Source organism: Saccoglossus kowalevskii, chromosome 2, assembly GCF_978046115.1.
Source record: "Saccoglossus kowalevskii chromosome 2, keSacKowa6.1, whole genome shotgun sequence".
NCBI lineage: Eukaryota > Metazoa > Hemichordata > Enteropneusta > Harrimaniidae > Saccoglossus > Saccoglossus kowalevskii.
Genome location: NC_140642.1, coordinates 26,065,952 through 26,080,355, shown reverse-complemented (window position 1 = coordinate 26,080,355; position 14,404 = coordinate 26,065,952). Strand labels below are relative to the sequence as shown.

The 14,404-nt window shown below is 33.3% G+C and overlaps 1 protein-coding gene across 1 annotated transcript; it reads right to left on the bottom strand.

Moving 5' to 3' along the window:
• Window positions 1–1,794: 1,794 nt before the first annotated feature.
• LOC102808754 (NAD-dependent protein deacetylase sirtuin-2-like) lies at window positions 1,795–14,352 on the bottom strand. Its single transcript, XM_085493643.1, has 14 exons — window positions 14,197–14,352; window positions 13,640–13,783; window positions 12,616–12,747; window positions 11,626–11,667; window positions 11,278–11,384; window positions 10,675–10,800; window positions 10,115–10,241; window positions 8,209–8,268; window positions 7,212–7,267; window positions 6,437–6,513; window positions 5,344–5,395; window positions 4,997–5,064; window positions 4,328–4,394; window positions 1,795–3,446 (listed from the first exon to the last, which is right to left on the bottom strand). Exons 1-14 carry the CDS (start codon window positions 14,210–14,212, stop codon window positions 3,273–3,275), a joined length of 1,248 nt encoding a protein of 415 aa, XP_085349769.1. The 5' UTR covers window positions 14,213–14,352; the 3' UTR covers window positions 1,795–3,272.
• Between the last annotated feature and the right edge of the window lie 52 nt (window positions 14,353–14,404).

Sequence of the window (14,404 nt, the reverse complement as noted above, 5' to 3'; positions counted from 1 at the left end):
CAAGATGAAATGCCTGAACAATCTGTTTTCCGTATCGAGTTGGAAATGTGTCCTGTCATATTAATTCATATACATATTGAGTCTCCATATAAACAATAAACTAATATTTAACGATTTTCCCGAGCATCATTGGCTTTCCCGAAATTACAAAACTGTCGACTGTACTCCACGTTGTCAGGGGAGTTAATATACAGGCAGTCTATTTATGTTGTTATAAGAATCACGATAAAAAAGTTAGTTTGTGATGTGATAATAGTGAGATTGACAAATAAATAGTATTTGTAAATAGGTTAAAAGATTTTTTTTCACACTGGTCTATGCTATTATCTCGATTAGTAACCGTGTTTGAATTGAACATTTCCCATATACGGTTCATAGTGGTGTGATGAATCATCGTCTGAAAAACTCTATGGCTGTATCACATTACCGTTACTTTTACCATGGACGTCCATGCTTTTACACACATACCATGTAAAGCCCCCCCCCCCAATGAACGTCGTGCACATACTCGGGGGGGGGGGGCAACTGGTACAGTTTTACGGGAAATAAAAAGGGCTTTTTACAATTTACACGGAAAAAAGACGTTTTTACAGTTTACATTGAAAATTAAATTTTGCAGTGAATTGTGCCATCTAGTCGTTTTGCAGTTTCGAAATTTCCCTGGATTATTCTTTACGACTTTTTTTATTTGGATGTGAATTCTTGTACGTACCGAGAAAAATGTCACATTTTTACAGTGTTTGACAAAAATATTTGATTGATTACGTTGTACGTCTAAGCCTGTGATTACAGCATTACGGAATTTATTTGTTTGAATTTACGTTGTACCAAAGACACTAGAGAAGAATGTCTTTGGTTGTACGCACAAAAAAATATTGCAATTACGTTGAACGAAAATAACCCTTGCCCCCCCCCCACTCAATAAGTGTGTTGAAAACTTTTATGACGTAACTCAGTATGTGAACCCTGCAAGTAAAATAATATCCTATCCTACTAAACATACAACCATTTATAATTATACTTGTATAGTTTTTCAAATACAAAAGAAGCGTCCGTTCACATTATATCAATCACGTTGTGAATTCTCTGCGCCTACTGGTTGGTCAAAATATATTTGGTCAAAATATATTAGTCTGGAAAAAGAGAGTTGCGACTTTAGAATTACGTTTAATATTCAAGAGACACCATTATTTGATTCAGACATAGAATTGATATGAATACATTTTAAAGTTGACATGGTCAACAAGAGCGATGGTTTGCGACTGAATACACAGCCCGTATGGACGTCCGTACGAGACTAATACTGTACGTGATTGCGCCCTCGTCGGTGGACTTAAATGATTATGAAGTTGGTTTGAGAGGGCACAGCATGGAGTTCACTACTGCTACGATACTTGTACGTTTGCAAAAAAGTTGGGGCACAAGTTTTGCAGAAACTAAATATATATTTGGATGATAACAGATGTCTGCTATGTTCAAAATTATGTTTAATATAATACATTACAATTGGTAACTTGTTTTTATTATTATTTTGAAGCAGTTAAAATTATTAAAATGAGCTACATTACCATTAGCTGTAATAACTTGTTCCATATTGGTACTAGTTATTACGTTCGGTCAGGTGATATCTTGACTTGCCCCGTAATCTGATAAACAACTCCTCAACTTGTTTTTTTTTTTCAGTTTGACTGGCACTGAAACAACTTCTACAACCACACTGACCAATCACCTCAAACGTGTAAATGTCAGACCAAAATCACATAAAAAAGTAAATAATTAACATAAAACCTTAAATTCTGGAATCAAATATTTGTATATTTATTGTTATTTGGATCTACCGGCAAAGAACTTAATTACAGATTTGAAAGCCTCAGCTTTTAATGAGGGTTAGCATAAGGAAAAAAATCTGCTGAAATCTGCTATTTTCCATGCAAAGAGAGTGTATGGGAAAATTTAAGATGCATTTAAAGCATTTATAGAGCTTTATTTGGGTCTTTGGTTTATTATGTTAAATATTTGATGGTCTAAATTTATGCAAATTGCAGTAAATAATAAATATTCAAAAGGTAGAATTTTTGAAATCCTAATATTTTTACCACAATATGGACAAATTCAAATCACCAAATATGTCACATAATAGTCCCAATACTTCAACTAAGCTTTATGAATGCTCTCAGAATGCATGTTCATGATTTTAAGTAAGTGCAACTAAAACTAATTTGAAAAATACAACTTAATATTGCACAAAAGAAGAAAATACATAATTTTTCAGATATCCGATATCGAACAGCTGGTGAAAAAATCAGCACCTGCATTGAGTGAAACTTAAATATAACAGTATCAGAGAATTAAGATTGATATTGCAAAAGCATTATTCCTGCATTCAATTTATAATGTACGTCATAAACAATGCCTCCCCTCCCCATTGCTTGTAAGCACGAGACGTCACTGAGCTCCAAAATATTCAGTCTGGTGCGATCAGCACACAGTCAAGAGTTTAAATTTTTTGTCTGCCAAAATGGCCAACAATTTGAATTTTCTTCATGGCAATATCATACCATGCATAACAAAAAAGTGGGAACCCAGCCATTATGTTTAGAGCACAACAGTCATTGCATAATGTGTATTTACATTTCGTGAAAATAAACAATTTATTATCTGTTTTTTTATATGTTGCATGGGACTCACTTCAGACAAATGACACAGACTGATGACTGTCGGGGAAGATTGTGCTTGACATATGAAATACAACAAAAGTAATTAACAGGCAGTTTACACAATCAGATTTATCGGATGCCAAAGTTTGAGTTCGTCCAATTTTTTAAAAATCTGATCACGCATCAGATTTTCTGGTTTCCACGATGTGAATATTTGATCTGATCTGACAAATCTGCTTGTGTAAACCCACAAAGTAGTAAACTAAGAAAAAAAAAATAGAATAAATTCCTCTATATGCATAATACAGGTTGATTAATAGTTATCATGAACTCATTGTTGAACTGTTTAGTTGTCCCACTGTAACCAAAACCATACACAACCATTAAAGGGCGGTAGTCGTCGCGCCGCGTCCTGTTTGATATGGGACTCATAGCGACGTATACAACGCGTGTAAAATACATTGTTTATTTACATGAAATTGGAACACGTGCTGCGCGACGACCACCGCGCTTTAAGTGAGTATTAAAACTATTTTCTTTGTAACCAGGACAATCCCCAAACTATGATAATTGTGTTATATATATATATAATATATACAATCTTCATGAAAGTATTTATAATTTCTCTGATGGTATATCTGGATTATTCAGCTTTGTTTCTGCCTTTGGTGTAGTATCACTGGTAGCTGCTTTGCCAGTTTTGTTTGTCTTTGTTGCCTCATCTTTTTTCTTCTTTTTCTCTGCATCAATTCTAGCATGTTCTGTTTCCACCAAGTTCAGCAGTTCATCCTATGTGAAAGAAATATGTATGAAAATCACATTGGTGAAATTTGTATATGAATGTTGTTCAATACAACAACAAAATAAACGGTTTAAACTTTTCACCACCAGTTCCCTCTTTTTATCACAAATTCACAAAATAGTCCTGTTTATAGTCTGCACTTTCCTTCAGACGATTGGAACAAAAATAGCCAAATGTTTTGAGCAAAAACTCAAATTTTGTCTGTTGGCTTCAAAATTCGGGTTCATTTCCTGAAATATTGAAGAATATAAAGAAAAAGTGCAGAAAAATTTGGGCAAAAAAGTCTGGTGGTGAAAAGGTTAAGCCTGGCAAAAAAGGCTGCTCGCAATTTTGGATCAGTTTGATAATATGAGGTTATCATTTGATATCACCTGTGAGTAAAGCTGGTTAATACAAATGACCATTCGGGCTAGTTTTATCCATGAACTGGATAATACAGTCTACGACGCAATGAGTAACTAGCATCTCTATGAATAAGTGACATCATGACAATGTTTTTATCACGTAATTCCATGGAGGAAGGTAAGCACAGAATGTAGCATGATTTTGCAACTAAAAAAAGTACATACTGCCAAACAAATAATCTTAAGTCACTGGCATATGTACCAGATTTGCTCCATTAGGAGTTCATGTGCTTATGTAAAATATAGAGATTTTTCTACAATAAATAATATTAAATAAAGTAAATAATATTTTTATGATTCAAGTATAAAGTTAATGAGTTTTTTAGTTCATATGAGCTTCTATAGCAAATGCGGTAAAATCAATAACCATTTTAACATTGACTGTCTGGAAAGATACAACTACCATTTTCCATGGAAGTACCACCATCCATCATTAAATAGAAAAATACAACAGGGATCCTCACCTTCCAGCCAAGTAATTCAGCCAATCTGACACATCCATCATCACAGGTACCTTCAAATGCAACATCACTGAAAATGAAAACAGAAACAATTGTTACCGTAATTCTGTTATATCATTGTTTTAATTCACCACAGTATTATACATATGATTAATAAAAATAAAATTCTAATATGAAATATTAATAAGTAATATGAAATAAACAACCAATTTTATTATAAGATTATTTTAAGATTGGTAAAAAACAATAATAGCTTCCACTGAATCAAGCTTTGAGAATTCTTGCCGTTATGATGGATTAATAACTTCCATTATGAGGTTATCAAAAATACCACAAAGTTTTGTCTGTCTCTGAGGGAAGTCATGTTTTAATAAAGTTACATCTATCCATAAATAGAAAACATGTTTTCCAAGGTCTATGACCTATCATAAATCTTCTTCTTGCTTGTAGTAATAAATTAAATTAATGAGAGGTAAAAGCGAAAAATCACAGTGAAAAACATTTTGCACCGTGCAAACATTTGCATTCTGTGACAAAATTCTCAATTTAGGTTTTTGCATCCATTGTAACCACAAGAAAGTGTTACAACATCAATAATCTGGAACAAAATGATGTTTCTGTTGATGCCTTTATATTGCATGTGTAGATAGATCTGACCACAAATATATTTACCGATAGTTATTCGGTGAATCAAAGTCCATGCCTCTACCAAATCCCAACATCTGCATAAGAGGGTCAACCTGTTGGAGAAAAAAAGTTAATAAATGAAACAAATCGGCAAATGTCACTTAATCAACAACGGAATTGGAATAGTGGTCAAATTATTAGTCAGTGGTGCTACCAGCAGTAACACATAATGAAAGTTCTGGGTATAACTTTGGAGTGCTTGCTATGAGGGAAAAACTAGAATTCCTATATCCATGGAATTGAGTCTAACTAACCCTTTTTTCACATCTAAAATATCGATATATATTAGGCTCAGTAAAATTTAAAAAATTTTTTATCCTTTAAATACTCACTTGGCCACTTTTTTCTCTATTAATCAGCAATCTAGGACAGTCTTCAGGCACCCTAAAAACACATGGCAAAGTTTTAAATTCTCTGTGACAAATTGCGTAAATGTACATGATAGTTATCAAATAAAAGGCAATGGTTGTCATATGTTCATATATGGGTCCCATGCAACATATACAATGCATACAAAAAACATATTTTGGTTACACAAAAATGTGCAATGTTCATTTTATCCATGGTAATTCATTAGTAGTTAGCGAAACCTTACTTCTCTCACCGATGAGATTGAGACACCAATATTGTCAATTAACTCACAAAATTTATTAGCAATTACCAATGTTGCTTTTCAACAAGTTTGTTAGTTGTTGCATTGTGTTGTTAAATGGGAGCCAAAACAAAGTTGCAGGCTTCGTGTTTCCTGCCAACTCTCTTGCGAACTCCTCTGATTCATTAAAATTGTTCCAATTTATGTATGTATTGAATATTAATAAAAAATTTAAAAAGCTTGAATATTCAACCAATTGGATGACATACTGACGTCTGCAAAGATAATTTATGGAAGTAAAACAACAAATAACATAAAATTGATAAAGTTGACTCTCCGGCACCAAGCATAAAAATTTGTAAAATTTAAACCAGGTTAACTTGTGAAGTTCCACGTCATCATCTGGTTCATCATTCAGTGTCACCCTCTCTATGCAAATAGTATGCTTTGTGCATGCCAGTTAAGACGGTGCGCACGTGAAACGAACATATTGGACATCAACTTTACTTATCAGTAAACAGTTTTTCAAACTAATCTGCAGTTCTGGTGTCTCAATCTCACAGGCAATTGGGTACAAGAGTACTGACTTTGAGAGTAAAATAGAAAGGTATGAACAAATTATTCTGTATGTGAGATCCAAACAGAGTACTTCACAATCAATTTTAATCAATTTTCAGACACCAAATAGTTAAAAAAATAATTCAATATCATTATTTTTTAGTTATGATTGGGAAGGTTGTCAACACAGAAAAATACAAATAGCTGTAAAAGAATTCAACTATTCTGGACATAGCTTTAATTTGTTATACATTCACTAAACAACAAATAGTCACCTGTTAACAAGAGATGCAAATGGCTGTACAACCAATGATGTTCCCATTACCAGGAGTAAATCACACTTTGGAAAATCCTACATTAATAAAAGTAAAGGGTTATTTTTTAATCTTCTGACAACAAAAGTAAACTTTGTCACCATCCCTGAAATGATTTAAATATGTTTTCAAAACTTCTAATTAAATACGGTTTATTACCAGTATGTCTATTTGGGTCAAAACTAACTTAATCAACATTTTGGTGGAAAAAATACGATGTTTTAAAAGGATAAAAGAAACTTGCAAGCACAACAAGGCATGGCAAACAAAGCTGATATTTAAAAAAATCTCCATTCATTTGAAGTTTGAATTTTGAAAATATTTAATTTTGTAACACATTACCGGTAATATACTGATTCAGGATTGAAAATAAAAGACATAGGGTACCCGGGTATATGCCAACTTGTGCAAATCAAATGTTTCTCACTTAATCAATGGTAGTCCAACATTTGCAGTTAATAGTATTTGCATGTTCCTGGCATCTGCATACTATATGCAGTATTCGCAGTTTGTTGTACTGTATACAGTAAGGAACACAAGCTACCCGGTACTAACCAAATGTTCACATGTATCGCAATGGAGTAAGAACGCTGTTACTAACAACAAATTTGTATAGCATGTGTGGAAATCTGGTTGTCCTACAGTTGCCATGGTGTAATCAAATAAGCATAAGATTTGAAGACTACTTTGGAAAATTAAGCCCAGGTATGTAACAAGAAAAACTCATAAACTGTACCTTCTGTGTTAGTGAAAAGAATTTAAACGGTAAAGCTTCACCAAAAAAGACAATATCTGTAAAAGAACAAGCAATGCAATGCATGATGGACTTATATGGAGATATTACTGGAATAATGATATATTTGCTGCGAGGAATCTTGTAAAGAGAATCAATTTATGTAAAAACTAGCGGCATCAAAAGCTTGTACGCATTTCTAATGGGGCAAATCAGTCTAGTCAAATGAAAATATTTATTTCCCTATATAAAACATGGACATTTTACGACATACCATTGATAACAAATTAAGTCATTTCACTTTACTGTTTTCAGTACTATAAATACCCTACAGTGATTTATTGGCCGATTATGCAGTCATATGCTACGTTCACGTTACGAGATCTCGGCATGTGTCGAAATTGTTAATCCTTCATGTTTGGAGAGGGATTGCAGCAGTTGCGTCAGGACCCACTCGGCTTGGGTCGAAATCACGCCCTCATTCGTCGATCTGTTATTTGACCCAAACATGGAAAACGATACGCATATGATAATAATAATAATTGCTATACTGAAATTGTTATCGCGCACATGAATGGCAAAGAAGATTTGAAAAACAATTATTTTTTCTCTTTGATGTAGCATTGCATAAAAAAATTGTTGCAGCAGCATATAAATATGAGTTGTTGATGTCAGTTTGCATTCAATTCATTCAATACTAAAGCATCCGAATATATATAGCTTCACTTCCCTCCATCTTCATGTTATACTAATATGAATCAGTATATGTTCTCTTAAATTCACCACTGGCGTTGTGATTTCGGTTTGTGCTGAGCGTTCAGGTAGCAAATCTCGGCACGTGCTGAGATTCGGGCCGAAGCATCTATCGGGATAGGGATTCATGCACAAGTTTTAGCACGTGCCGACTCAGCCCTGAGTCTCGGCACGTGCAGAGATCTTTAACAGGAGCGCCACTAATGGCAATGTTATGTAGGATTTTACTGTATCACTGATAACTTACCTGGTTTCACAACACCATCACAATCAGGACATTTAGGAATTCTATCTTGAAATATTTCATCTAAAAATATAAATTTTTTCAGAATCATAATTGGTATAAATATTGCAATTTTTGTTTCCAAAATTCACTGCACATGAATTACAATCGTATATTACAGGTTTATAAACTGAAATATTTGCAACAAGTCAAATCCTGTTGTTCAATAGTAAACGAAACTGAAATGATTCAGCCATTTAATCAAAACTTAGATTAACTGTAGGTCATGTGTGACATGACATATATGCAGGTGTGAAGTTCAGTCAAAGCATGTCAGATATATATGGCACTAGAACAGCAATTGTTTATCTGTCACCAGCTATTTTGAATCTGATTTGGAAAACAAAACAAGGTGATCAAGATCCCATTACGTTTAATGTATGTATCAAGTTTGAATGGTACTATAGCAGTTGTCCATTTATAACCCAGATCCAGGCCTGGAATGGCAGAAATACTTCATTCTGATGCATTTTTAACATTAAAATGGTGGCCATCTTGAATTGGATCTTTAAATGAATGCATGTGCATATGTGTGACATAATGCATTTAGGAAAGTTTGAATATGACAAGTTTGAATATGACAAGTTTGAATGTCAAGTTTGAATATGACAAGTTTGAATATGACAAGTTTGAATATGACAAGTTTGAATATGACAAGTTTGAATATGACAAGTTTGAATATGACAAGTTTGAATATGACAAGTTTGAATATGACAAGTTTGAATGTCAAGGCATACATCAGAGATTAGACCCCCTTGACAGCCATACCGAATCCGATCAAATTAACATGCATCAATGTCCTATTATGTTCAATCAGAGGTACATTACTTGGTGTTTGCAACTCGCATAGTACTGTATGGTGACATCATGTCAAGATCCCATTCAAGTCTCTTCTCGTAGATAGCGAGACTGAGGCTACGACCTTCTGACATGACACATATCAATGTTCAAGGTTTGTAATGAAAAAATAAAACTTTTCTTGTCACTATCATAGTGAAAAATGTAATACATCAAAAATTTACAGAAAATATAGTTCTCGTAATCCGTCATATCGTGAGCAGCTATTTTGATCCACCTGGACATCCCAGTATCCTAGTTACCTCGGGCATGCGCATTCGCATTTTTTCTGAGTTGGAACGCTTATGCGAGAGCGAGATTGTGACGGGATCTTGGTATCATGTCACCGTAGTTACAAACCCCAAGTAATGTACCTCTGGTTCAATATATTTACTATGTGTGAACAATGACAAGATTCAGTTCTGGAATGACAGAAATGCTGGATGAATTTCTAACACAAATATGGCCGTCATTCAGCCACTATTAATTGAATTATAAAACAAATAGACAGGTATATATACATGTATCAAAAGATGCATGATGTGTGTGTGAATGTGATGAGTCCAGGCATGTCTGAGATACAGCACCTGTGAGGTCAATTTCATTCAGTCCCAGTTTTTCAGAATGCTTCCACACAGGAACTTATGAACTCTCTGTATTAGCCCACAATCGTAAGAAAAATGAAAAGTGGATTGACACATTTTGTGTATGAATGCATCATCAATCCATAAAATTGCCCTGAGATGGACCCCCAATGGTAAAAGGAGCAAAGAACAACAGGAACGGAAAAGAACTGTTGAAAAGGAGATGAGAATGCTAGTTGGAGTTAGCGTCAACTTGATCAGATCTTGAGGCACAAATCCCAGTGGAAGGCTATAGTGGATACCTTGTGTTCCTAAGAGGACTATATATAATATTAACCCACAACTGTTACTGATATTATAGGCTATTAAAGTAATGCAGTAAAACATGTCTGAGATGAACATAGCTTATTTCAACTGATTTAATTATTTTTCTGAAAATGGATACATACCCCTCATCCATTCATGGGTGTATTCTCTGCGACATTCTCCAAGGCAATGGCCTGTATGGAATGTACCGTGAGCCTCCACCATCTTATCACCGGGAACTCCTGCAATTCTTTCCAGTGAGTCAACATTCTGAAAGTATCAGTTGAAATTTTGGAGGAAACATGATTTTTGGTTACATAGGAGAATGCTAGTGGGTGATATTAATCATTATTAATCCACAAAGATTTCCCATCATGCAAAACAAAATTCCCCATCATGCAAAACAAAAATTCCATACCCATCTTGCAAAACAAATATTTCCCATTATCCAAAACAAAGATTCCCCATCATAAAAACCAAAAATTACCAATCATCCAAAACCAAATTACCCATCATGCAGAACCAATGTAATACAAACTTTTTTACGCATTTAGCTGTTCATGAAAATAATTAAATGTCACAGTTTGCTGTGATATTGATTCAACTTGAAAGAAATCTAACTTTTAAAATTTTTAATTTACTCTGATAAGATTTAACATGCAAAATTATGCAATAGTATTTTTAATTATCTGTACATACAAACCTGTGTATAGTTACGTAAAAGTAAGTTCTTGTCAGAGAGCAATTTAATAAAATAATGGCAGATAGTCGGTTTGAAACTACCAGGATATAACTCTTTGGCTAATGTAAAGAATGGTTCTGGATTTTCCTGAAAAAAAATTGAAATGTGAACAAATTTACAACAGAGCATGGTTCTGATAAACCATAAAGCATTATTTGGTCTAATGCAGACTGGTAGCCAAGCATAGATCAGCTACATGCAGTGTGACAATTTCACAACAGAACTCTCATATTTTCTCTATTAAAAGCGCATCTCCAGTAGATGTGTATGTAACCCAAAATTCACATTTTTTTGCATACAGCATCATTATGATTTATTTCGACCATAGAAACACCCCTGTAAGTTACATAAGCAAATGCACTAGTAAGAGAGCAAATATGGTATGCATGTCTCAATGTCCATATAATATATATCTATTGGATGTTACCGTGTGACCATGACAACATTGATCACAAGGTAGCCATCTTTGTTGTAGCATTGGTATAATCTACTGATTATAGATTTGTAAACCAGAAATGACAGTTAACAATTTTAGTGTCAAGAAAATTAAAAATTAATTTTTACCTTAAAATAACCAATTTCAAATATAGCTTGTGGATTTGGTAAGTTATATTTCTGAAGGTTGTCATAGAGACCACTTTCTGGACTTCGGAAATCAGGAATTCCAGCAGCTAAATGAAAGTACTAATTGGTGATATATTCAACAACTGTACAAATATTGCTAAAACAGGTCTTTAATATGAAAGTCTAGAAAGTGTTCATAACTATATTTATTTTGGTGGTTATAGTCCTTTTGAATGCCAAAGCAACATTTTGTCTCCTTTGTTGTCCACCTTGCACAAAATTAATGAAAATGTGTGAAATGTTGCATCAAAGTCTGGCAGTAAATGATTGGCTGTTAGAACAACTTACAGGTAGATATACCAGCTCCAGTTAGTACCACAATATTTTTGGCTGCAACACAAAAACGTATTTATTATTTGTAGTGAAATAATACACCAACATATTGAATCCTGAGGTGGGTGGAGTCGGGGTATTATACCAGTGAGGCCAAAACATTGAATTTTGATTAAGGTGGCTCAAGGTATTACACGTGTAATACACTATTGAGATGAAAGGGGCACAAGGTTTACTCTTATAAATTGTAGTTGTCAGTTGATTTAATCAAAGATACTAGAGAATAATACAGACAATGGAGAAAAACGGAAATGGAAATGGAATAATATTTTATGCAATGTCTTTTGGTGCGTAATGTTCTGTTACCAAACGGCATGGATGCATGCAACAAGTTCACAACTGCCATATCACACTCTTCACTTTAATAATTCATGTTATCTGCTTTTAAAAACAGGCTGTATCAAATAATTTCACAGCAGAATTATTTTGGTACTAAGTTTCAGATACTATAGAAAGTATAAAGATAATGTATTATTGTTTACAAAAATAATACTTCCATCAAGCAAGAAGATGTACTTCAAATTGTGTTCTCTGAACAATTTATTTTATAATAACCTATTTTTGAAAACAAGAGTATCAAATTCTTTCAAAACCTACTAAATTCAACCAAACAAAAAATGTCTAGTATTTTTTTAAATTTTGTACATGTGTGGTGTACCGGATAACTTGTCTTGGAATAAATAAATGTAATATTGCACATCATTGTTCTGAATCACTTTCAAATCTTAAATCTTTGTATTATCTAGTGTCTTTAATTTAATTATCCATTTTACTTATTAACATTCTTCATACAAATTTGCAATAACCTACCATATTTAGTATACTGGTATAAGGTACATGCACAAAGAAATTCCTCTTCCCAGAATTATTAGTACATAGTAAATAAGCACAACAATTGTGTCTCAAATTTGGCTGGGCTAAAAATTTATTATTATTGTTAATAACCTTTTTTCTGGATAATGTACTGTGCAATTCCCTGAAAGGATACTTCTTCTAGTACTTTTAGTTTCACTTCTGGCTCCTCTTCACCAAGAGTTAACTTAGTAGCTTTTTCAATTAAGCTTTTCAAAAAATTCACTGTAAAGAAAAAAAAAATTGGCAATATGTGACATGCCTTTGAGAAGATGACATTTCTTTTTTGGGCTTGATTATTAGAAATGTTGGTGAAAAGAAAGAAAAAAAATCTGCACAGACAAATTAAAAAAATTTAAACTTAAGTACATAAATATTTATAAAAAATGTCTACACATATATGATAGACAAAAATCAAAAACAAAAATGTACAGCAACATCATCATCATCAAAAATCTAGTTCATAATAAAAATATAATTTGCGCAGAAATTCTACACCACACCCTTCTGCATTTCTAATGATTAAGCCAAAACTGTCCCTATTTTAAACATTAATACTGTTATAAAAAATATCATACAAATGGTATTTTGAAGTAGTCTGATATTCTGATTATAAACAGTTTCTACAGTGATGGTTTCAAACTGCTGAAACAAGATAAAATATTTCCACAGTGGATCCAACATGCCATCAATAATATCAGATGAGAACATAGAATATTTAAAACGGCAATGGTCATTGCACAGCTCATGCTTCAATTTTGTGTAAACAAACAATGTATTTTTACATGCTTTCAATGTATACATCATTATAGGTCCCATATAGAACACAATGCTGCATAACGACCATCACCTTTTAAAGATACTTGTAATCAAGAAATTGGTACTTTACTGTGAATTATGGGTGAAAACATGGTCAACAGATGTTGCAAACCATTTCAATATTGAAAAAACAAAGTTTCGTGAGTCAGTGAAAGTCATGATATTTTGTAATAGTGAAAAATTTTCTGTGGTTCTATGACACAGTGTCGTGAAATTTTGCTATCATCAAATTGCCAGAAGCAAAATCTAAAGTGTTTACAGTAGTTTTTATATAAATAATTTATAGAATTGTTTTTACTTTCTGAATCACTTTGAGCTTGAGCACCCCAATCCTCTGTATCATCAGTTGCCTTGGTTACACCAGCTGCTTGTGCTTCTTCAGTACTCTCAGGAGAAGATGATTCTTGGTCTGGTTTCAATTCAGAATCTTGCAGCTGCGAGTCTAAAGAATCACACACACATAAAAAGTAAATTATATTTAATATTACTACTCCCTGAAAGTTTTTTTTTACACTTTGAAATAAAAGGAGTGGGTGGAAGAGGTAACTGCTATTCAATATTCATCTTTAAAAGTCAGTTCTATATAAAATAAAATGTTAACAACGTCACGCGTGTGTAAAAAAAATCACCTCGATTCCAACTTGGTGGTTACTACCGCAAATTATCCGCAAATCTGTTTCGATACAAAATATTTCTCATGGTCGACTTGAGTTCTTTAATATTAATGTCTAATTTGGTGAATAAAATGTTGCTGATTTGCGTAAATTACCTCACTGAACTTCGCTCACTATTCGTTTATGTATACTTTGACCTTATATTAAAAACCTTTTCATACAATGATAATAAAAAACTTACCTTTATGTTCAGACATTGGAGCTGTTTTTGGTAATTAAGTCGTCCTTAGTACCTCTGCTTCACTCGTCCAGTGTGAAAATAGACCCTCCCACGTACAAACAAAAACACCCGGCTAAAACAACACATTTATGACAACTTCCTTCTGAGCTTGACCTTTTGACTTTTGACTTTCCGGGCAGGGTCACTTTTAAAGTTGCGAAATGTCATC

Bases quoted from the DNA above. Each gene is read 5' to 3' on its own strand.
- LOC102808754 (XM_085493643.1), bottom strand. The intron at 11,385-11,625 runs GTAAGTTGTTCT...ACTTTCATTTAG, and splicing joins TGGAGCTGGTATATCTACCT to CTGCTGGAATTCCTGATTTC. The intron at 3,447-4,327 runs GTGAGGATCCCT...TCTTTCACATAG, and splicing joins CTGAATTACTTGGCTGGAAG to GATGAACTGCTGAACTTGGT.